Source organism: Neurospora crassa, linkage group VI (genome assembly GCF_000182925.2).
Source record: "Neurospora crassa OR74A linkage group VI, whole genome shotgun sequence".
NCBI classification, from domain to species: Eukaryota; Fungi; Ascomycota; class Sordariomycetes; order Sordariales; family Sordariaceae; genus Neurospora; species Neurospora crassa.
In genome coordinates, this window is record NC_026506.1 from 3991436 (window position 1) to 4015683 (window position 24248).

General features: G+C 49.2%; 6 protein-coding genes across 6 annotated transcripts; 1 reads left to right on the forward strand and 5 right to left on the reverse strand.

Moving 5' to 3' along the window:
* Positions 1–423: 423 nt before the first annotated feature.
* On the reverse strand, positions 424–1498 carry NCU05030 (hypothetical protein). The gene has a single exon (XM_951245.3). It carries the CDS (start codon positions 1374–1376, stop codon positions 987–989), a length of 390 nt encoding a protein of 129 aa, XP_956338.1. The 5' UTR covers positions 1377–1498; the 3' UTR covers positions 424–986.
* A 2646-nt stretch (positions 1499–4144) lies between these two features.
* On the reverse strand, positions 4145–6792 carry NCU05029 (iron-sulfur clusters transporter atm-1). The gene has a single exon (XM_951244.3). It carries the CDS (start codon positions 6446–6448, stop codon positions 4298–4300), a length of 2151 nt encoding a protein of 716 aa, XP_956337.3. The 5' UTR covers positions 6449–6792; the 3' UTR covers positions 4145–4297.
* Positions 6793–7175: 383 nt separating this feature from the next.
* On the reverse strand, positions 7176–11401 carry NCU05028 (kinesin). Its single transcript, XM_951243.3, has 2 exons — positions 10474–11401; positions 7176–10375 (listed from the first exon to the last, which is right to left on the reverse strand). Exons 1-2 carry the CDS (start codon positions 10682–10684, stop codon positions 7848–7850), a joined length of 2739 nt encoding a protein of 912 aa, XP_956336.3. The 5' UTR covers positions 10685–11401; the 3' UTR covers positions 7176–7847.
* A 528-nt stretch (positions 11402–11929) lies between these two features.
* Positions 11930–13922, forward strand: NCU05027 (hypothetical protein). The gene has a single exon (XM_951242.2). The coding sequence runs from the start codon at positions 12232–12234 to the stop codon at positions 13597–13599; it is 1368 nt and encodes a 455-aa protein (XP_956335.1). The 5' UTR covers positions 11930–12231; the 3' UTR covers positions 13600–13922.
* On the reverse strand, positions 13816–16977 carry NCU11219 (A/G-specific adenine glycosylase). The gene has a single exon (XM_001728397.2). It carries the CDS (start codon positions 16734–16736, stop codon positions 14181–14183), a length of 2556 nt encoding a protein of 851 aa, XP_001728449.2. The 5' UTR covers positions 16737–16977; the 3' UTR covers positions 13816–14180.
* A 101-nt stretch (positions 16978–17078) lies between these two features.
* On the reverse strand, positions 17079–19115 carry NCU11220 (A/G-specific adenine glycosylase; the record flags this gene model as incomplete). The annotated part of the gene is made up of 1 exon (XM_001728398.2): positions 17079–19115. One exon carries the CDS (start codon positions 19113–19115, stop codon positions 17079–17081), a length of 2037 nt encoding a protein of 678 aa, XP_001728450.2.
* Between the last annotated feature and the right edge of the window lie 5133 nt (positions 19116–24248).

Here is a 24248-nt window from a genome sequence, read left to right on the forward strand (position 1 = left end):
ACGCAGTCTTGACCTGATCTCACGCTGTCTTAGGTTATCTTCGTACAACGTACCTAGGTACCTACCTGCGGCCTCGAGAATTCCTGGTATATCCCATAAGAGGAAGTACTTAGGGCTGGGGTCGGAGGCGTGAAGTTGTCCAGCGCGCACAAGGATCGAATCCCTCAGCGTACCCGTCGAAGAGCTACGGCTGCGCTTCACTACGTTATCCGGAGACCGTGCTGGGATTGAGTGAAAGGAATGGGGTTGAGATACCATGATAATGTCGGGGTGAGGACATACGCTAGGGGAACCAAGAAGCCTGTCTGGTTTCTTTTCCCCGTCCTACTGGGTTTCCTTTTTTTTTTTTTTTTTTCTTTTTTTTCCTTTTTTTTTTATTGGAGATTTTGTTTTAATCACCGCAGTTTGTGACATCCATGCATTCTGATACCCCATAGACTACTATTGTTTGTTTCAATGACAGGATCTTTTGGTTCCCCGGAATTGGTCTGATAAATGATGTTCTTCCAACTGTTTACACTGCCGCGTTCTGTTTGCAACATTTCATTGCACAAAATCTTCCGAGGTGAACTGGAGGTGTGTAAAAGGCCTTTTATCGAAAGTGGAAGCAAGTACAAACTGAGGCAAAAACAAACAGGAAAGCAAGAACAGGACAGAACAAGACAGGATAGGGCAAAAGAACAATGCTTCTTTTTCCCTTCTTCAATCCGATACCAGACTTCAACACTCCGACCTGTGTACTCAGTAAGTACCCAATGTCAACTTCCTCCTCCCCAATCCAACTCTCATCCTCTCCTTTTCCCTTCCCCTTCCCTCTTCCCCTTCCCCTTCCCTCTTCCCACTCCCTCATCCCCTCCTCACCTCCTCAATCTCCACTCCATCACAGCTACAACATCCTAGCGATCGCGTCTCCTCCCAAGCAGAACACCCAACACCCAACACTCAATCCCCACCCAGCCCACCCAGAACCCAACTACCTACCTTACTTAATCCCTCACACACTTCCAACTACTCGCCTTATCATTGATCCAATCCGGGAAACTCGCCGACCCAGGGTTCTGGTTAAAACTGAAGCCCGTACCCCTGCAGTTCGCATCGACCCAGATCGTGCACCGGAACCCGGCCTTGGCTTTGCCCGAAGACGCAATGTCGTTGAAGTTGGAAGGCAGGTTCTTGCAGTCGCCTGGGTTGGCGGAGCCGGTGAATTTGAGGTCGAGGAAGTTTTTGTTCTTCCAGAGGTCGATGAGGTCTTGGGCGCGCGGTTCGAGGGCGGCCTCGGGAGCGGGGGCAGGAGCTGGGGCAGGGGCAGGGGCAGGGGCGGCGATGGTTAGGGTGGTGAGGAGGGTGGTGAGGAGGGTGCATGTGGTGAGGCGCATTTTGAAGGTTGGGTTTGGGGGTTGGTTGGTTTGAGGGGACTGGATGTAGTGGGTTTGGTTGGTTGGTTGGTTGGTTGGTTGGGTTGGTTGGTTGGATTGGAGGTGAAGGAAGGGGAAGTTGTTGATGATGGGAAGAAGAGTTAGATTGAAGAGCGGATGGGATGGATCGTTTTATACTTGTTTCGAAGGCTTTCGGTGATCAAAATAGTTGAGTGTCTCGAAAGGATTTCCGAGTTTGACGAGCTCATCGCCTTCGTCTCTTCGACCCCCTTTGGAGTTTGGACACTCCAACACCAATCACCAAAACTGTCACGCCGAGAACCAACAATGACCACCAGGAATAGCTTCTTACATCATCTTCACAATCACAAGTGCCTCCTTACAGATTGTTTACCCGACAATCTCACCTTGGCTCGGATTACCGTGTGCCATGAGAAACAAACCAAGAGAAGCTGGAGCAACCTCATCAACCAGCTCTGCGAACCTCCAAGGTACACTAATCATCACAGTCTACGTCAAAAAACCACGCCCCTTATTTCTTTAAACAGCATACGGCCACTAAGGATCACCCAACTCTCATCTCCGCGCCGCCGCTCAGAGTTGAACACCGAAACACAACTCCGAGTCTTACCAGGCTGACGGTCAGAGAACCTCTAATAGGAAGCGTGAGATAAGCGCAATCTATTCTCGCCTGGCACTGCATCTCTGCAGCTAGTCTTCTTCCCCGCATCAGCTCATGTCCTCCGTCTCACACGGCAGCTGTAGCTGTAGGTATGGCAGTTCTCTGGTGCCAGTCCACGACATATGTTGACGGCGGTGAGACACTCAGATCCAGTCATCTGTCATATTAAAGCCTACCAATGATGACGCTCGTTTTAGTCAAGGTCATTTATTCGTCTGATAGGGTTTCACAGAATGACACCGAACGCTCGAATCAGGGGTAGTACACACTGCTTAGAGGTAAGGTAGTACATACAGTGTACACAACTGGGGGACGAACGTGTTTATTCGTCTGACGCACGACTAAGCCCTACGTAAGGGGCACTGGGGTACTTACCTAAGTAGTCAGGGGTAACACCGTTCGTCGGTAGCACGGCAGATATGCGACATGTCAGTTGACCCGTTGACTTTTAACTTCCGCTTCGCATCTGTGGAGTGCAGCAAGCTGTAGCACCCGCTTCCCCGGATTCCGGGAGCCAGTCAACGGTCATCAATCAAGTCTGGTGTGAACCTCTACCTTGCACAACATCAGGCATACAACGTCTGTGAGGACAACTGTAACTAGGTGGTGTACATATGCAGTCATCCGGCAGTAGGCCCTCGGACATCATTCGTCATTTGTCAGTCGGATTTAGCCAGACCATCAAGAAGCCACAAACTGGGGTAGATTAGATGTAAGGATCTCGACCCTTGAATCTTGATGCTGTGAGACAGTGCGTTCTGGAACTGGGCTGTTGCAGACTTCGGGGACACAATAAAATCTCTCGGACTTTCGCGTCACGTCAGATGCTGTCGGATTCCAGTCCAGCAAGGCAGGTAACACCGTAACGCAGGAATCACAACAAGGATCCATAATGCAGACGGCTGTCCGAGGCAAAATCATGCGTGCACTCAACCGTTGATGAATCCAGCTCTTGTGCTTGGAACTTGGAGCTTGGAGTGGAAGTCTTTCCAATATCGTAGAGTGATTTGGCAGCAGGAGCGTAGCAGCCTGGTAGACAAATGATTGCTTAACTCTACTATGACTACGATACCTCTAGATGTAGGTAGGTAGACATCCTTGTTGGCCTGCAGGTTTGGTGTGAACGTGAACCCCGAGGGCTGACCGGAAAGGATAATAGGACAGTTTCACCTACCGAGCTCCTTCTCTGTTTCCTTCCATGTTTCTTGGTGGAAATTTTTTTGGGGCCAGGGTTGCCCTGCTTCGTTCAAAGTCAGACTTTCGGCCTTGCGGATGAAGCCGTCAAAGAGAAAGACTGGAGCTGTAAAGGTGAAAGAGGAGGAGAAACATAAAATAAAATAAAAACTTACAAAGGGGAAGTCAAAACAAGGGTGGGAAAGACCATAGCTGGACACTCAACTTAAGCGTAAAAGAAGAATCGAGCAAGCAAAATGTGAGACACTGATTGCACCAACTACCAGGACTACCTAGGTACCTACTTACCCGTAATAATCCCGTCCGAACCAAAATGTGAGCACATAGAGCTAACCATGACAACATCCTTCCTTCCCTTCCTCACTTCTCCCCATCTGCCGACACCCAGCCTAACACGGGTCGTCACACGGGTTCATCACACGAGTGTAACCAAGATAGGGGTTCAAATAAACAAACCTATCTCCAAATTTCTTGGCGCTGCGTGTATAAATGAGACATTCCGTATGGTAGGTAGGCGACGTAAATTAGTCAAGCGGTGATAGCGGCTGATGGTCTCTCGAGCTGTTGGAAACCTGCATGTACTTTGGTAATCGTACGGTCTGGATTTCGATGGTTGAAGTCCGACGGTGACACTAGATCCTTCGGGGGTAAATCTGACTGGTACTGCGCTTGTTGTGGATGACCTGACTGAGATCGATGAAGATTTCTCCGTGCGTGGTTGATAGAACTATATTGTGACCACAGGCGGAAAAAGTACCCTAGGTCCCAGAAGGTCGAAAGACTGCATCAGTTCAAAATACCTAGAGGTACCTAGTTGTGTTCTCGCCTGATCAACGCCCTTTGCCAAGGAAAAAAAAAAAAAAAAAAAAGAAAAAAAAAGAATAAAAAAAAAAAAAGTATCAAAAGTCGATTTTGAACTCCTCCAGACCAAAACTATATGGTATGTACCTATGTAGGTATGTATGTCCAAGGAGTTCTATGCAAGAAACTATGTCCCATCTATATTTGTCATCTCCCCTCCACCCCCTTTCCCATTTCTCTCCCATTACGCCTCCTTCTTCTCACCCACCTCCTCCTTCTCCCCCTTTTTGCTGACCTCCCCCTCCTCCGTCATCAACATCTCCTGCGCCCTCCACAACTGCGCATACACGCCATTCCTCTCCATCAACTCCCTATGCGTCCCTTGCTCCGCCACCCTCCCTTCCTTCAACACAATAATCAAATCCGAGTCATAAATCGTCCTCAACCGATGCGCTACAAACAGACTCGTCTTCTTCTCCCCCTTTTGGCCCAAACCCTTAAGAATGGCATTGATATTCTCCATCAGCGCCTGCTCCGTATGCGTATCCAGCGCACTCGTCGCCTCGTCAAAGAACAGCAGCGGTGGGTCCTTCAAGATGAGACGCGAAACAGCCAGTCGTTGTTTCTCGCCGCCGGAAATCATTAGTCCACGCTCGCCCACCTTGGTGTTGTACCCGTCTCGCCAGGAAATGATTTTCTCGTGGATGTGCGCGGCCTTGGCGGCTTCGATGACTTGTTCGGGTGTGGCGGATAGGTTGCCGTAGCGGATGTTGTGCTCGACTGTGTCGTTGAAGAGGGGCGTGTCCTGCGGGACGACGCCGATGGCTCTACGGAGAGACTCCAAGGTGACGGAGCGGATGTCTTGGCCGTCAATGTAGATGGCGCCCTTTTGGGGGTCGTAGAACCTAAAGAGGAGACGGAGAAGGGTGGACTTGCCGCACCCGGAGGGCCCGACGATGGCGACCTTCTTGCCGGCGGGGATGGTGAGACTCAGATCGCGCAGGATGGGCGACTCGGGGTGGTAGCCAAAGGTGACGTCCTTGAACTCGATTTCGCCGCCGCGGGTGAGGGTGAGGGGCTTGGCGTTGGGTTGCTCCTTGATGGTCACGTTGACTTTTTGCAGGTTGAAGAGGGTTTCCATGTCGAGGAGGGACTGGCGCAACTCGCGGTAGACGGAACCGAGGAAGTTGAGCGGGACGGAAAGCTGGAAGACCAGCTGGTTGATCAAGACCAGGTCGCCGACGGTGAGCTGGCCGGTGGCGACGCCGTGGGCGCCCATGTACATCATGACCGTCAAGGCGGAGGAGAAGATGATGTTTTGGCCCGAGTTGAGGAAGGCGAGCGAAGTGGCGACCTTGATGCTGTTCTTCTCGTATTGGGCGAGGGCCTTGTCGTAGCGGCCGACCTCGTAGGCTTCGTTGTTGAAGTACTTGACGGCCTCGTAGTTGATGAGGGAGTCGACGGCGATGGTCGATGCCTTGTTGTCTGCCGCGTTGGCTTGACGACGGAACTTTGTGCGCCAGGCTGTCGTGAGAATGGTGAAGGCCGTGTAGCTGACCATGGTCAGGGCCGTAAGAGCGGCATACTGCCAGCCAAAGTTGTAGGTCAAAATACCGCACACCATGCTGATCTCCAGGGCGGTAGGGACAATGTGAAACACCATGCTGGTCAAGAGGAAACTGATGCCCTTGGTACCACGGTCGATAGCCCTGGTCAAACCACCCGTCTGCTTGGACAGATGGAAGCTCAGATCCAGATTCAACAGATGCTCAAAAGTGTTCCTGGCAACCTTGCGAATGGCCTTTTGCGCCACCGACGCAAAGACGGCATTCCTCAGTTCCTGCGAAACCACGGCGCCTACCCTAGCCGCACCATAACCCAGAATCATGGCGCCCGCCACGGCCGTGACGGACCCGCCCGTTGTAGAAAAGTCAATGTTGAGCGAGTCGACAATCTCGCGGAAGTAAAAGGGCACCTGGACGTTGAGCACCTTGCCACCAACCAGCAAGCCGATAGCTAGCAGTACTCGCGCCTTGTCGCCCCAGCTGCCCTTGGGCCACAGGTATTTGGACATTTCCTTCATGATGGCCCAATCGGCCTTGCGCTGTTCCTGCGCGGTTTTATCGATGGCGGCGAGGGGATCGGAGGGGCCTCGACCAGTGGTCTTGGGCACGGTAGAGACGGCGGGTTTCGATTCATCTTTGGCGCTGCCGTTGGGCGCAAAGAGACGGGGGGAGGATGTGGTGAAGGAAGCTCGGAGGTTTGCGATTGTGGGTGTCGCGTGGATGGAGGAGAGTCGGGGAGCCCAGAGACGGGGGCGGCGGAGGAGGGCGGAGGTGCCGTGGGCTCGATGGAGGCTGGTAGCCATGGTGCTGAGCTTTATAGACGGCGCCATGGTTGTTGGTGTGTGTGCCCCGGGAGCATTGGCTGCTCCTCGAGGGGGGTTGTGGTGGTGTTCCGTATAAGTCGGTCGGAGAGGTGTATGGGAGACGGAGAGGGGAATTTCGCGCCAGCTCTTAAAGAGAGCCCATGCCGAGGTGGTTGTGGATTGGCAATGGGGGTGGAGGAGGAGGAGGAGGTGGGAAGTAAGTATCGATGACTCGGTGAAGGGATAGGTAGAGGTATATAATCGATATATAATATTGTAAGATGGAAAGATTATGATACTCCCCCGTGCAACATCAACAACCTACACCGGGCAAGTAAACCGCCGAGGCTTCTTCGTACTTCGGAGCTTCACAATGTCGCGATTGTGGGGCCTCCACAATGATGCAATCAGCCTGAGCAATGCCCTGGGCACCTCCTTTAGCCTGCCGCGGGTGCCGCCGTAGTCGGGTGTCTTACAGGGGACCACTCAGCTGTGCACAGACCCGGCTGGACTTCAGGGTTCTCAATGCCCTAACATTTTTGTGGAGCTTTGACCTATCACACGCAGCCGGCCGGCATCTAGACTACGTAGCAAAGTTCCGTCCAGCGTCTTCGGCAATCCCTCCGGCAGTCCGGCCGCCACGCCGTATCTGTGGCCGGCACAAGACCACACTGGTCCCGGTATAAACAAAGTACCTCTACATAGACCGGTAGTCAGACACCAATCATCACTCTGCGTTCTTGGCTATATCTTACAGCTTCATCAGCTTACTCATATCTCTCTTTCTTCCATATCTCTAAGTCTGAAGTAGGTAGAGAGACGTGACATGTCTAGGTAGGTAACCATGCTAAAGCTACCTAAGAAAAGGAGTGTGCTTAGAAAGACCGACGACACCAAGGGGGGCATGAACTCTTCATCACCCCTCCAATAGTGATTAAAAAAAAAACAAAGAACAACGCCTCGCAATGCAGAAAAAAGAACAAAAAAAATGAAACGAAAAATCGGGCGCATAGTTCCCCATGCAAAAGACAATGAATGCCATGCAAAAGAATAGCCAATGCCGTCTCGCCAATGTGATGTGAAATGCTGAATGGATGCCGTGAAGCAAAATCCAACTCTGGAAAGCCAACTCCCTCATCCGTCCAGCCAGCTAGCCCGCAAGAAAGAAAACAAAAACGACAAAACGGGCCCAGCTCTAGGTCTAGCTCTAGGTCGGTGAAACCGCAATGCAATGCAATGCAATGCAATGCTCCAGATGCTTCTCTTTCTCTCTTTTCTTCACCCCCTCTGGCCCTTCTTTTTACTCAATCTTCCACCTCCCTCTCGCCTTCTTTTTCTTTTCTCTGCGCTTCCTCTTCACATCCCGTCTTCTTCTCTTCTCACACTCCCTCCCATCTCCTTCCTTCTCCACGGAAAAAGACCGCCCCTAGAAAGTCTCCGTCTCATCATAATACGTCTTCAGCGCCAACTTGCTGCTCAACTCAGCCGCAACCGCCAACCCTTCATACGCCCTCTCCACCGTCCTCACGCCCACGCCCGGAACCGTCGTCAACTCGCCTAAGCTCCTTACTTTCCCGCTCGGTCCCTGCGTATCATCCAAATGATCCACCAGATCCTGCGCGCGCTTCTGTCCGAATCCACTAAGGGACTTGATCAGCTCGGTATCGCGCGAATTGACGATATCCAGCAACTGCTTCGTTCTCGGGCTCGGTTCTTGCGAGGAGGACTGTTGTTCCGGATCCGAATTAGAAGCAGAGCGATCGTCGTAATCGGAGCCCGTGTCGGTCGTCGTGTTGCTGTACATCTGCTGTCTTGACCTGCTAGAAATGCCTACGCCAAGCGTAGCACTGCGGCCTCGGGACTTCAACAATCTCCTCCTCCTCGCTTCTGCTTCTTCGGGCGTCTCTTCCACGTCGGCTTCCATGTCGTCGTCATCAAGATCCTCCACTTCCGCGTCAGTTGACGAAATCCCCGTCATGGCCGTTCGTCGTCCGCTGGTGACGCTCGCGCTCCTGCTTTGCTGTATCGCACTTCCAACTCGGTTCCCCTGTCGTGAACCAGCCTCTTCATCCCTCAATTGCGCACCAACTTCATAGTCCTCCCTGCTTATCTTGCCCAACTTCAGTTTGAGTTTCTCAATCTTGCCCACCAACTTCCTTTGCCCAGGGAAGAATCCCAGCGCATCTTCGTACATCCCCAACGCCTCTTCCAATTGGCCCGCCTCTTTTGCCTTTCTGGCCTCAAGTAATAACTGCAACCCTGCACTTTTCTCGTCCCTTCCGCCGCGTCCCCGTCGCGAACTAGATCGTGAAGTACTCATGCTCTGCTCTTCGATCCTCCTCTCCAGCGCTTCCAATCTTCTCTGCACCTCCTCGCTAATCCGCGGCTCCGACGACTTGGGCCGCTGCTGCTCGCTCCCCGGGGGGTGGTGGTTATCCGATCTGGGCGTAGAAGGGGTCGGTGTCTGCGGGGCGAGGGCAGCGGCGGCTGCTGCGCGGGCGGCCAAGATCTCGGCGACTTTCTTTTCGACCATGGCTTCGATTTGGGCTGCTGAGAGGGTGAGGATGGGCGTGTTGTCTACTGATTTGCTTGTCTGCTGTGGGGGCTGGATGGAGCCCGAGGAGCTGCTGTTCTGGCGGGAGACACCAGCGGAAACCGAGCCGGGCAGCGGAAGCCCCGTAGGCCGTGCCAGTTTCGATGCTCCCGTGCCGATGAGTCCTGAGCGGAGGGCCGATGTTTCGGTGCTTGAGGAAGAAGCGGGAGTGGTGTCGGTCATGGAGCGCCGCGAGGCTAGTCCTCCCGACAAAGAAAGAGGTTGGCGGATCTGCGACGTGTTGGCTTGCGGCGGGCCGGCGAGTCGTGAAGAGCTGCCGCCGCCCATGGACGCGGTGGCTTTGTGTGCTGAAGCGCGGTCGGCGTACACGTTAAAGAGCTTGGAGGGCTTCTCGATCTTTTCAATGACTGCTCCCGAGGCGGCGGCGCGGTCGATGCTGGATCGGGCTAGAGCGGGCGCACTGCCCGTGTACGAGTTCTGAGTGCCTAGACCGATTGGACGCAATGGTTGGCGAGGGGCGAGAACACCATTGGTTAGACCGCTGAACGAGGTTGAGCTGTGCGAGCGGTGTGGCTGCTTGTAGACGACTTCGTTTTCGATCTCGCGAACTTCGATGCGCTTGGCGCGAGACGAGACGTTCAAACTGCTCAACGTGTCGAGGTGGTAGGAGCGCATCGGGGCCAAGTTGAGGATCATAATGGTGATGCCGTTGTTTTGGCCCAGACTGAGGATGCGCGTCATTTTGGATTCGCGGTAGGGAATGCGCTTGTCGCCGCGCGAGATGGCGTCAATACATTGCGACAGAACGAACAAGGACTTGTTGATGGCGGCCGACTCGATCATGCGGTCCCTGTTGTTGTCGGTCCTTCTGTTGTCTTCGGAGCCCGCCAAGTCGATGGCCGACGCCGTGCTTTCCAACACCATGTCGCCTGTTGTTTGTGTGACCTTGACGCGAAGGATGGCGTGACTGCGGGAGCTGTGGGCGTTGAGCTTGGTGGCGGCTGTGACGCGGTTGTTGTTGGCTTCAACGTAGAGCCTTTCGAAATCCGTCACGTCGTCGCAGGGCCGTTCCGTCAGCCCGACCACGAACGTCTTTCCCTCCTTTTCTCGTAGGGGCAAACCCATCGGGGTGCGCATCTCGGGCGGTTCGAGCAGGTCGTATACCTTGTCGTTGTAGATTTCGTAGTACGAGAGGTGGACGTCGACCGTGGTCTCGCCGTTGGAGTCCTTTTCGATCTTCTTGCCGCGCCGGAACACGTTGCTCAATAGTCGGGGAATGAGACCGCGTTCGTCCATCTTCATGCCACCACGCATCGTGTGCGTTTTGCCTGTGCCGGTCACACCATAGGCGAATATTGTCACGTCGAGGCCTTGGAAGAGGGCCTTGATGTGAGGGTAGACTGCATGTTGTTGTCAGTGATGGGGCAGTCCTTCGTTGGGACCCCAGCCACACAGTCGGTGAAGAGAGAGAGAGAGAGAGGAAGGTGATGATGCCTACCTTCAGCATTGAAGAGGTCCTCCTGGGAACATGATTGGTCGTAGACGCTGTTGAAAACATACGAGAACTCTTCGGTTTCGTTTTTTGGGTTGGGGATCTTGACGATGGTGAAGGGCTTGCCTTCGTCGGTGCTGGCGGCGCGTACAATGACATCCTTGTCCAGCTCTTTCTTCAGCAGCGGACGTATCCTGGCGACGACACGGACGGACATGGTTCGGTTGTCGGCCGGTGTCGCGATGACAGAAAGATGCTAGAATGAAAGGGGGGGGAGGGGAAGGGGAAAGGGAAGGGGAAGGGGATGGGAGAGGGGGAGTAGGTTAGAGGTAGGGATGGGGACAACAAAGATGGGACGACGGCTCCCGAAAAGGATACATCAAATGAAAAGGGGAGGAAAAGGATAAGGTAGGTAAGTAGGAATAGTGAATGGGATGGGATGGGATATTGGGATATGGGAGATGGGGACCCCAATGTGTTGGCTGTAGTGTAGTGTAGTGTAGACGTGTAGTGTGATGGGCGATGTGTGATGTGTGTGTGTGTACAAGTAAAGAGACAGAAAAAGCAAAACTGAAAAGAGTGAAAAAAAAAAAGGATGGGGTTGGGCAATGGCCTCTTCACTTCCACTTCACTTCACTTCTCCTCCTCCGCCTCCAGCCTCCAGTTAGTTAGTTGACAGTTCAGTTGACCTTCTCCGCCTTGTGACCAGGGCAGGGATCAGAATCCAAGTGATCGGACGGGAAGAGTGGAATAAAAGGAGACGGACGGACGGTCAACAAATGGCCGATCGATGATCTGATACCTATTGTTGGGCCGGACAGGGTCTCCAAGTGAGGGGGTGCAGTGGACAAGCAAACTGACACAATGTCGAGTAGCAATTGGCTTCTCTCCCGTCGTAGTCTGCACGGATGGATGCGGCAAGCAGAGTGTCAGCACGTTGCCGTCGCCAGGGCTTCCCACTTGTCTGTCTGTCTGTCTGTCTGATGAACAACCGGGCAACAAATGTGTGTGGATGGAGTCGGGACTCGGGATGTGAGCCAACAGGGGACCATTTCAGTTAACCGAGCAACGGGGGGGGGGGGGGGACAACGCACCCGAAACTGGTACAAGCAATTGGCTCTCAGCGGCCTCTTGTCAACAGGCTTGTCCCGCTAGTGAGACACTGGAATGACTGGGCAATGCAGTGTTGCTGCACTAACTGCGGGCTATTGTGGGGTGCAGCCGATGGGATCGCTGCCCGCTGTGAGTTGGCTGCAGTGCAGTGAGCCTTTGCTGTTGTGGCTGCCATTTTACAGTGCTTGCAGCGGGAGCAATGGAATGTGCTGGCGGCAGGCAGGAACCATTTCCCGTGGAGGAAGAGGAAGAGCTGAGGTGGTCTGTGCACTTTTCAACCAACCTCAAGGCCTCAGTAACAGTTATCGATAGCGGCCGGCTAGGTACCTTGGGTTCCCCGCGGCGGCGGCGGCCACAAAGTCAATGGAATTTCTCGGACAAGGAAATCGCGACATTGGACGAATCAATCCAAGGTGGTCCGTGTCCCTCAACTGAAGCTAAGGAGCTGAAATATTCCAATTGGCGTCATTACATGGATTTGGATTGTTTCTTGTACCGGTCCTGTTTCAATCTTTCGTGCTCAGCTCAACCTCCAACCTCCAACCTCCAAGCTCCAAACCTCCACCATCCTCCCCGACCTCAAACCTCGAACCTGGGCCCCATCTCACACCACCAGACAACCGGGCCCTATCATCGAAAGGCGACCACAATATGCGCGGCCAGTCTCCCCTGGTCAGGGCGGCGCGGACTGCGCGACTGACTAGAACCTCGACGACGACGACAACGACGACGACACCTCTACTACTAAACACCAGAACCAACAACTTCGTCTGCTGGCAATGTCGCTCCATCCAGATCAGCGCCAAGCCCGCCACCGACTCCCGTCCCGCCCCCGACGTCTTCGACGCCCTCCCCGGCGGCCCGCGTGACACTGCCGACGCCCGCTTCGAAGTCATTGGCGCTCCCGCCTCTCTCCTCTCCGTCACCTTGTCCGCCTCGCAACGCCTCTACACCCGTCGCGGCACCCTCGTCTCCGTCGCCGGCAAGGTCGAAAACGCCCAATCGACCCTCTCCGTCCTCTCCCCTCTGCCGCGCGCCTTCCTCGGTGTTCCCTTCCTCTACCAGCGCATCTCCTCAACCACCCCCATCACGGCCCTAATAGGCACCAAGTCGCCCAACACCAGCTTCTCGGTCCTCCACCTCGACGGAACCACCGATTACATGGTCGCCCAGCGCAACGCCCTTTTGGCTTGGACCGGCCACACCATCCGCGTCTCGCCGCGCATCCAACACGGTCTGGCCCCCGCCAACTGGGGCGCCACCCACGTTACCGGCCGCGGCCTCGTCGCTTTGGCTGCCCCGGGCCAGATCTACGAGTTGACCATAGCCGAAGGCGAGGAACTCACCCTCCACCCTTCCCACGTGGTCGCCTACTCCGTCACCCGCAACCCGCCTCTGCCCTTCCGCTTCAAGAGCACCCGACTCAACCTACAAGTCCCCGCTGTCCCGCACTACATCAGCAACGCCGCTTCTAGGCTCGTTCCCGCCAAGGTCTCCGAGTTCTTTGCCCAGATGAGGGATACCCAGTTCTATACCGTCCTCGCAAGGATACTATACGGCCTCAAGACGGCGACGAGGAGGACGATCTGGGGCGATAGACTGTTTTTGCAGTTCCGCGGCCCGACGAATATCCTCATGTCTAGCAGGGGCGTGCGCGTCTCGGACGTATTAAGCAGAGAGGACATTAACGAGATCGCCGATACGGAAGCCGGGGTTGTTGGTAAGGCTTTGGGAACTTCTAGGATTGAGAAGGAGAAGGAGAAGGCCAAGGCCAAGGCGAAGGTTTTGGAACAGAAGAAGAAGGAGACTCCTCCCCTAGTGGCTGAGACTGCGGTGGCTGGTGAGAAGGCTGACTTTGCTGAGGAGGTCAAGATTCCTGCTGAGAAGGTTATTGAGGAGGTGAAGAAGGAGGGTGAAGCCGCTGACACTAAGCCTGTCAAGTTGAGGGATGCGAGCGTGGGGAAGGATGCAAAGGCCACGCTTGAGGAGTCCAAGGACTTGAACCAGTTTGTGCGGTAAAAGCTTGGGTCGTTGTTGTAGTAAGTTGAATGCCGGGGGATGTAATTTTCTTTTCTTCGTTTTCTTCTTCCGTTTTCTTTGTGTTGTAACGATAGAACAAATGTGCATGGGTATTCATGAAGAAGAAAGGCATGGGCATGGGGCAATCCATGGCATGGGAACGCTAAAAGGTGTGGACGTGAGAGGGAGGGAGGGAGTGGAATGAAAAAAAAAGAACTTGATTTGAAGCGCGGTGTCCAATATGCTTTTATGCTTGAATATGCCTATAAATGTCACGCCGTCATATGTTATGTCCTTGACTACCTCACAACACTTATTTCCACCAGATAACCACTCTATTTTCCGTGCCCGCCAAGTCCACCATCCACCAGAATCTCTTCATGATTTACTCCAACCGAAAACCGAGAATGTCAACAGACAATTAATCCGTTCAAAGCTCTCCTCAAACCTCCGCGAGCCTCCTATGTCTCGTCTCGGTGACATTGGAAGGACCTATACCCGCCCCACCAATTGTCAAAATAAGACTCACATGGTTCCCGATGTCTTTTGACTTGGAGAAATTCTTATCGCCATCAAGACGCCTAAGTTTGATACCTGAACATGGAAAGATCGATGTTTTTCGGGGGACCTGATGCCGTCGTCGTCTTCCCTTCGGGTTTCGCCTTGGTATAGGCATTGTAGGGATATTGGGCGCAGTAAGCAGTAATAAACTTTCTGGTTGTCGAGCAGAGATAGTCGGGTATAGGCTTGCTGCGTTCGAGGTTAATAGGGAGCCTTAACCAGCTGTTTTGTTCGTAGAAGGTGGTCCAGATGGTTTTTGCGTCCTTGTTGTTTGTCTGTTGTTGAGTGTCCTGGGTGGTCTGCATGTTATGAGTACCGGTGTTCTCTTTGGTGCTGGGCAGCGCCGACTTGGGCACGGTGCCGAGGTAGTGCACTTCTGTGTCGCGGTCTGTGTCTTCCAGATACTCCCCTGGCTGCCATATCTCGTCTTGGTTCTCCTTCTTTATCTTCGTTGCAGAAGTGTAGTTCGACGAATGACTAGCAGAGGGAAAGATTGGAGGAGATAATGATAGAGGAGGGCATAACGAACATGCCGCATCTTCTATATCCACCACCTTTTGCTTTTGCAACTTGTCCACTTTCTTCTTCAACGCTTGCCTGTCCTGCTCTTTTCTGGTGGCCTTATTTCCTACCACCATCCCTTCCTCCCTTGCGATCTCCAGCCCTTCCGCATACGCTCTGCACGTGGCTTGGATGGGACACAAGTGGCACAAGGGCGTCTTCGGCGCCGCGAGACAGACGGCTGCTCCCAGTTCCATAAGCGCTTGACCCCAACGTCCCGGCCGGTCACTGAGAGGGGGTGGTCCTCTGTTTCTTCTGTCATCCAGATCAACCACGTTTTCTCCCTCGTTCATGTCCTTTCGGGTTCCCTTCTTGCTTTTCCCTATCCGCTTCGCCTTGGCCTCCTCCTCAGCTTCAACGCCGTCCCAAGCCACTTGCTCCACCAACCTCCTCGCCGCTTCCCAAATCACCTCCCGGGCTGCGTTCTTATTCGCATCCGCTCTGATTCCCAGTTGCCGCGCCAGGACGCGGGTGACGTCCCAGATTACCATCGGCTCTGCTCGCCCAAAAACTACAGCAGCTACCACACCGGCAGTATGTGGCCCGACGCCAGATAGGTTCTGGAGCTTCTCAACCGTCGTCGGCAACCGAATAATCTCGATACTCTTGTAACTCTTCCCTTCGCAAATCTGTCTCGCCGCCCTGTGTAAACGTGTAGCGCGGATGTCGTCTGATAATTCCTCCACCTGTTCCTCATTCGCCTTTGCCAAATCCTCTATTGTCGGAAAAGCCTTTATCCACCGGTCATATTGCGTTGTGATGTTCTTTATCGCCTCCTCCTGGTCGGTCTCACGGAAAATTTGGCGCAAAATTTCGGAGAGGAGAGTTTCGTAAAAACGTTGGGCGATGGTGGACCGGAGGGATTGGAGAGTTTGGGCTTGCTTTTGGGATTTGGCTTCGGCTTCGGCTTTGACTTTTGCTTGGGCGTGGGCGCGGGCTCTCGCTTCAGCTTCAGCTTGGGCTTGCCGTTTTTGTGCCTCAGCTTCGGCTTGAGCGCGGAGAATCGAGGCAGCTAGGTTGGGGAAGAGGAGGGCTGATTCCGGAATCGGTGGGGAAGCTTTCACCTTGGGACCCACAAGCGAGTCTGATGTCGGCTGAACGCTGGAAGCAGCGGGCTTGGAAGCGGAAGCGGAAGCGGGAGCGGGAGCGGAAGTGGTGTTGATTGCGATGGAGGAAGAAGGGATACCGCTGGCAGGGTAAAGCAACGGACTGGCATCAACCCAAGCCTTCCGCCACGGCATCTGGCGAGCTGCACTGTACGTGTCGAACCAGGCGAGGAGGGCATCGCGGTGCTTGCGGGCTGCAGCTGTGGAATTTTCTGTGGAACAGGATTTCGAGTTGCTTGGGAAGGATAGGAGAAGGGGACTGTGGTAGCTATGTCGATGAGGTTGGTCTGGCGGCAGTGGGTAGGTGTGGATATCGCTATGGGCGCGAGGAGAACTGGACGAGAAGATTTGAGTGATGACCTGTTTAGTGGACAACACCATGGTGGTTTCTGGTCTCATCCCAGTTGTTGTCGTGGTGCTTGCGGTCGTGTTCGCCCGGCCAGTCTCGGTCTTTTGGCGTTTACGGGTTCCCAAACTCATGGACTCGAAGGCGGAGTCGGAGTCGGAGTCTGAGTCTGAGTCTGATTTTGTCCCGGGCTCGTCCTCTTGAAAGTCCGGCTTGCGCTTGGTGATGGTTCTTGAGCGATTTGGTTCAAATCTGTTGGCATGGCTGGAGCCATGATGGGACCCGAACTTGGTGACAACAATCCCCTCTTCTTGCACATCAGCGTCCTCTTCTTCCAGATGACCGTCCTCGTAGATGACCTCCATTCCGTTTTCCTCTCGGATGAAAGGGGGCAAATCCGAGAGACTAAAGGAGTCATGTTCAGGCTTGATGTGAAATGACACGCCATCTTCTTGCTTGATGGTCGTGATACTCCCAGATTGGGCTGCTGTTGCCGTTGATGAATGGGCCATGGCGGTTTGAACGGTGACGGCATGGGTGCTTGGACGCCTGTTCTCGTCCATGATTCTTGGCCCCAACGAGACTCGGCGTCTTCGTTTGGTCGTGTTTCGCCAGCGTGGTCAAATTGCGGTCGAGTGTCCGACTTTGGTCCAAAATTGGTGAAGCGGTGAACGCGTTGCATTTTGACGAAAGTCGCGTCTCGGCAAAGTTGCTATGCACGTCCAACCCTAACCCCATGTCGTCGCTCTTGATGATGATGGTCGTCTGTCAGGAAATGGAAGGAACGAAAGATGCTCCTTCTTTATCTATCTTTCATAGGAAATTGCATGCGTGGGGTGTCCAAAGACTGTTCTCTGTCAGGGGGGGTCTATGATCACCTTATCCTGAAACCCCCAACCAGGTCTCTACCTACCTCTGCTTTCCTTAACCAACTCCCAACACTTCTTCATCCCCGTCCCCATGTTTTCTCCCTCGATCTCCTCTATCGTCGCCCACCTCTTCATCTTCGCGTTACCCTCCCCTCCCTCACTCCCGACTTCATCCCTTTTCACCAAGTCAACGGCCCATACATGCATCGCCAACTTGAAATGCGAAAATGTCCACGGCACCGTCCCCAGCTCTGCCTCTTTCTCCCTCCAACTGCTCACTCCCACCTCTTTTAAAACGTCCTTCAAAACCATGCGCACCTTGTCCTTCTTCATCGCCGCAGACCCATCGTTCCATTTCAAATCAGCAGGCAAGGTATGGCTGGGAAGCTCCCACATGCCCGCCAGCAGACCCTTGGCCGGCCGCTTATGGATCAGGTAGCGCCCGTCGGATGGACGGCGGATTGCTACCACGAGACACTCTTCCTCGCGCAGCTTCTTCGTCTTGGGTTTTGTGTAGGGATACTTGCAGCAGTGAGAAGTGATGACTTCCATGGCGGCTGAAGATGGCTCTGCTGGATCGGAGTCCTCTGCTGCGTCTTTCTTGCGGCGCGTACCTGAGGTTTTGAACTTGTCAAAGAACGCGGACACCTCGCCTTGCTTCCGTTTTTTCGTTCCAGTATCACTCTCCTGCTTGTCAGACTCTTCCGCTTCGGGTAGTGGACATAGCGTGCATGAATCTTCAATGTCCACCACTCTCTTCCTTGCCGTCACTTTCCCCTCCGGCACCAGTCCCTTCTGAGTCGCAATCTTCACCCCCTCTTGATAAGCCCTGCAAGTGTCCTTGACAGGACACTGTCCACACTTGGGCTTCGCTGGCCCTGGTAAACAGACCGTAGCTCCAAGTTCCATCAAGCCCTGACCCCATGTGCCCGGCCTGTCACTGACGGGGGGTTCCTTCCCCTCCCGCCCATCTTCGGTGACATCGGTGCCGTCCCAAGCAACAGCCTCAACCAGCCGCTTAGCAGCCTCCCACACCACCTCCAGCACTTCTTTGCTCTTGACATCGCCTCTAATCCCCAACTGCCTCGTCAGCACCCTGATGACGTTCCCATCAACCATTGGCTCCGCGCAACCGTACACAATGGAAGCAACAGCGCCGGCTGTATACCGCCCAATCCCCGGCAGCTGCACCAGCTTGTCCACCGTCTGCGGGAGCAACCCATCATACCCACCTTCTTCAGGGGGCGGACAGACCAGTTGTGCAAGTGCATGAAGGCGGGTGGCGCGCGAGTAGTAGCCGAGGCCCTTCCAAAGGGAGAGAACTTCCTCTGGTTGGGCGGCTGCCAGAGACTGCATGGTCGGGAGGGCGGCTAGCCATTTGTTGTAATAGGCAATGACGGTCGATACTCGGGTCTGCTGCAACATGGTCTCGGAAAGCAACACCTCGTAGGCCCGCTGGGCTACAGCTTCCTTCAGGTCCTGGGGACAGGTGGCGGACGAGGAGGAAGAGACGAAGGGGGTAGTGTCGATCCATGGTTTTCGCCAGGGCATTTGCCGAGAGGAAGAGACGGAGTCAAACCAGGTGAGGAGGGCATCGCGGTGCTTGCGGGCTGTGGGAGAAGAGAGTAGGAGAGGGTTATGGTAGGTTAATGGATGAGGATGGGGTGGGTGGCATGGGGGTTCGTTTCCTTGGGGGAAGGGGCAGTCAAAAATCTGAGTGACGAGCGCCTGGATTGAGGCTGCTGTTGCTTTGGGTTTGGCTATTGGTGTTGCTGCGAGAGTCGTAGTGATTGAAGTGGAGGTGCTGGTGGTGGTGGTAGCTGATACTTTCGTCCTCGTCGTCACCGTCTTGACAGTCGTGCTCCTTGTCTTCCTAACCGCTCGCGACGCTTGTCCACCCGCAATCTTCTGGCGTTTAGTTGGCCTGACATCTGAGTCAAAGTCACTTTCGTCAATGTCCGAAAGAGCGGAGGAGTTTGAGTCTGAATCGGCACTTTCTGGTGCGGTGTGATGGTCCAGCAGTTCGATCTTTGCGTCCGCAATTCGAGCGCTGCGGCGCCTTGTCTCGACCATTTTATTGCTCGAAGAAAAAACTTTGACACCTCCAATCTTGTTATCCAATGTTCCCTTGTGTTTTGCTGCAAGTGTTGTTGAATTACGGGCGAGTGTCCAACCTTGATTCTCTTCAACCGCGTTTGTTGTTTTGGTGAAGAAATCGCGTCTTGGCGATGTGCCAAGCAGCCATGAGCCACTGCCAGTCTTGGAAGCAGCACATACTCAACCCTAACCCCCTTTGTCACAAATAGCTCACTGTTTATCCCCCCCTTTCCTTTGGTGTCACGACACCAGAGAAGACGTCAAGTCACATCCAGGTTGCTTCGACTGAACAAATGGCTAAAAAGTCATTGCAACCCATTTTTGTGCCATGTGCCGAGCCCAAATGGTACGAAACACGGCATGAGCCGAGAATAATGGGCGGTGGTTGCATTCGGGGATATCAGCCGATTGGAAACGAGGCCGGGCCGTCGGACTTCATCTCGATCATTGTCTTTGTACATTTTCCAAATTGATGCACTCTATTTGTTCCGACCCTTTAACTTTATTCTCAAATCGATCTCAACAATTCATTAGGAAATTTCCTGCCGAGTGAGTTTCTAGACCGGAACTGGGATATATAAGGCTGCGTTTGTTCTCGTACAGTTGCCGTATAAACCGCCTCATACGGCCATTTCTGTACGATAACCGTACAAAATAGCAATCATTTAGTCGGTTGCCGTATAGAAATGCAATCTGCGACCCCCTTATATCAGCCTCGTTCAGCTTTGGCCGGGTTAGGGTTATATATAACTAGAAAACCGTACAGATTTAGCATCGCCGTACAAAATCACTAAAATATAGACCAGCCCCTAAGAACCGTAGCACGCCGTATACTTACAATCTACACTCTACAATGCCCTATATTCTAGGGATTTCAACGCAGTTAGTTAGCGTTTGTACCTCTATAGCTCCTTATAAGAACCCCATCCCCTATTTTAGTAATAAGTCGTCTTTTTTCACCCGTATATTGCACTTTCAAACTTTAATACTAATAAAATAAATGGCGATAACCTACTTATCCTTTTTAAAGACCAGTTCAAATCTCTTTTATAAGACTACTTTAAAGATATTCTTCTTATTAATAATGCTTTTATTACTATAGTACTATTTGTACTTAAAGATGAGGTCGACGACAATATAGTAGAAAATATTTAATAATAAATAAATATAATTGGAATTGCTATATCTATTGCTTAGCGATATAACCTTATCCCTTTTATCCCTAATCCTCGATTACGCTATAATATATTGTATATTAAACTGTACAAACGAATTTAAAAAGCTCTCTATCGGTTACCGCTATATAATTTCTAAAAATATTTTTGAATAGGGAGGGTAATATTCTAGGAGTTTTATAATTACCTTATTCGTAAGGGTAGGCTAGAGGACGGTAAATAGATTCCTACTCTATTTAAATTACTAATAGCGTTCGAAATCCTTAATTAGGGCGAAGTTATAAATGCAATTGCTTAAAACTACCGCTATAATATAGAGATTATCTATAAGTTAGTAACCTTTAATACTAAATTATATATTACTAACCTAATTTACTATATTAAAATCTTCTACGAGGTTATCTTAATATTAAGGTAGTTAGTAACTATAATTATAGTACCTCCTGCCCTTAAAACCTAGGATAAGATCCGGATGTTTTTTAAATATTTCCTATATTTTAGATATTATTTTAGTACTATTAATAGAAAGTATTTCGCTACGAAGGTACTTAAGAATAAATAAACCGCTTATATTTATTATAAGAAGTTTATCTCCTAGAATATATTCGGTACAGTCGATATAGTAGGCCGGTTTATATATATCTATACCGGTTGGGAGGGTTTAATGTATAACGGCCGGGTCTTTTATAACACTATTTTAAATAACTTCTTAATATTAGAGGGGTAATATTATATTACCGATTCGGCCTTCGGTTATAAAAAGAGATTGCTGGGGCTATATATAAATATTCGATACTATTTACATAATATTGATATATACTATAAGGAAGAGTTATTTAACCGGTTATATAGCGAACTCCGTATAATTATTAAAATTACTTAGGGTATAATTATTCGAAAGTAAGCGATTTATTAGACTACTCCTAAGTATTCTACTCGAATTTATACTTATATTATTATTTATACTATTACTTTATACAACTTCCTATTATAATATAGGGATATTAATATAGAGATCGAATCTCGTATAGGGCCGTTAATTGATTAAGAAGCGAATTAACTACCTATATTCAATTTAAATAATTTCTAATATAATAAATTTATTCGTAGGAATAGAAACCGGATAGTAAAGTTGAAAGATAGTATAGTAATTTAATTATAAGTAAATTGAATAGTAGTATAATTCTTACTTCTTTCCTTTCTTCTTTTTTCTCCCTATAGCTAAATAGGGAACGTATTATCTACCCGCCTCTACCTATAATATATTCTATTTACCCGTAGGTAGTAAGTTAGAGGATATAGTACTAATTTACCCTTCTATTAAGTTAAAGTTTTATTCTAAATTAATAACCGTATTAATTATAGGGAGAAGAAAAGAAAAAGGGAAAAAAGGATAGAAGGGGAATCTTTAGGTTTATAGTATATAGTACTATACTTATTTACCCGCTTTAATTCGGATTATTACCTATTTGCCCGTAAGTAATAGGATTAATACGGTATTAGCACCTTCTAACGGTTTGGGTCTTATACGTAATTTATAGTTTAGAGGTATAATTTAGGAGGTAGAGGAGGGGGGTATAATTAGGAGGGGGATATAATTAGGAAGGTAGAAATAGATAACTAATAATAAACTCGCCTTAATAATATAAAACTACGTTCTTCTAAATTACTATATTAGGCGTATAGTTTAATAATTAGCTCGGTCTTTTACTTAGTAGTTAAGCGCTTACGCGGGGTGGCCTTCTTAACCGGTACTTCGTTAGCCTCCCTTTTAGCCGGTATTTTATTAGGATTTTTCTTCACCGGTATTTCATTTATTAAAATCCGTTACTTATAATAGTACCAATACTCTTTAAATTAATAGTTTGCTTTTTTAGCAATAATAATCTATATAATTAAAGAGATAATAAAGTTTAAGAGGTTTATTAAAAATTTATAGTACTTATAGTCCGAATTTCGGTAACGATCTTTATTATATAATTTTAGAGAGTAATTGTTAGTTAGTTTATTAATTTATTAGAAATTTGCGGCACTTATAGCCTAAATTTCGGTAATAATCTTTATTGCGTAATCCTAGAAAGTAGTTGTTAATTAGTTTATTAATTTAATTTTTAGGCTATTGGGTTAGTTTAGGTATTGAGGTTTAGGTATTATTGGCTTATTAGTTTAGTTTTTAGGCTATTAGGCTAATTTGGGTATTAAAGTTTAGGTATTATTAGTTTATTAGTTTGGTTCTTAGGCTATTATTAATAGTATTAATTTAATTTTTAAGTTCGGTTGGTTATTATAGCTTGGGGGTTATTAGTAGTATTATTTTACTTATTAGATTCTTAGTATTTTTTAATAACTTTTAACTTTTATATGGAGGTTATCTGTAAGGTCCTAGTAATATTAAGTAATGGAGCGTAAAGTCCTAGTAGTATTAAATAATAGAGTGTAATCCCTCGGGGGAATAGGGCGAGAATTAAATTTGGAAGATTAAATTGGAGGTTATTATTCTTCCTATTGTTATTAGTAGAGAGTTTAAATAGTAAAATAAGTAGAAAAAAGTAGAAGGAATAGAACGAAAATAGGTTAAGAAAGAATAGAAATATAAAGGAGAATAGGACGAAAAATAAATAAAAATAAATAGAAATATAGATGGAAATAGGAAGTAGGAATAGGAATTAAAATATTATTAGGGAATAGGGAATAGGAATAGGGGATAGGAATAGGGAATAGGAATAGGGAATAGGGAAGGGAATAGGGAAGGGAATAGGGAAGGGAATAGGGAAGGGAATAGGGAAGGGAATAAGGAAGGGGGAGGGGGATAGGGATAGGGAAGGGGGATAGGGATAGGAATAATAATAGGAGTAATAATAGGAATAATAATAATACTAAACTCGCTTTAATTTATAATTAAATTATTAATAAATAATTAGCCCTTAATACCTAACCTTTGAATAGCTTTATAGCCTTCTAATACTATTTTATTAATTTTAATAGGGTTTAAACTATTAGCCTTCCTTTTTACTAGAAGGAATTAATTTAATCCTACTATAATATATAAGGAATTTATTTAATCCTATTATAATACGCAGCCTACAATTCTACTTAGTAGAATCTAATAGGTATTTAATTAGCCTTCTTTTTAATTAATATTTCGTTAGGTTTTTAACTTTAAATTATATTTAATTCTACTACTATTAGTAATAAGTAAGTAAGGGGATATTTCGTATAATTAGTAAAGTATAAAGGATAAGTATAAATATTATAGTTAGAAAAGTATAGTTAGTTCTCTATACTATTAACTATTAGCGTATTATTAATAAAGGTAATACCTGTTAGTAGCGTGGTTTTCGGCCTAAATATCGTCCTACGGGTTATTAGATTAATATTAGCAGAATATTAATTATATTGTTAGCCGGCTTATTAATAGGAAGAATAGTAGCTACTACTAATACGGCCTTTTACTTAACTGTTATACGTAGTTTATATATAGAAGTAGGCTTCTTCTTAATATTTAAATTAATTTTAAATATAATTGGGAATAGGGTTGTTATACTTTGCTTAGCTATTATACGCGGCTTACGCATAGAAGTAAGCTTCTTTTTAATATTTAGATTAATTTTAAATATAGTTTGGAATAGGGTTATTGTAATTTAGGGTAGAATTATTATAATTTAGGATAGGATTTATTATAATTTATAGTAATATTATTCGTATTTAAGGTAGTATTAATTATAATTTATAGTATTATTATTCGTATTTAAGGTAGTATTAGTTGTAATTTATAGTACTATTATTATTATTTTATATATTTTATTACTCTTTTAGGTATTCTTACTAGTATTTAGTTAGTATTAGTAATATTAAATTAGGTATAAAGGTAATTAAAGGTTAGTTTTCGAACGGAAATTGGAAAGTGAAATTAGATGTTATTAATCTTGTAATT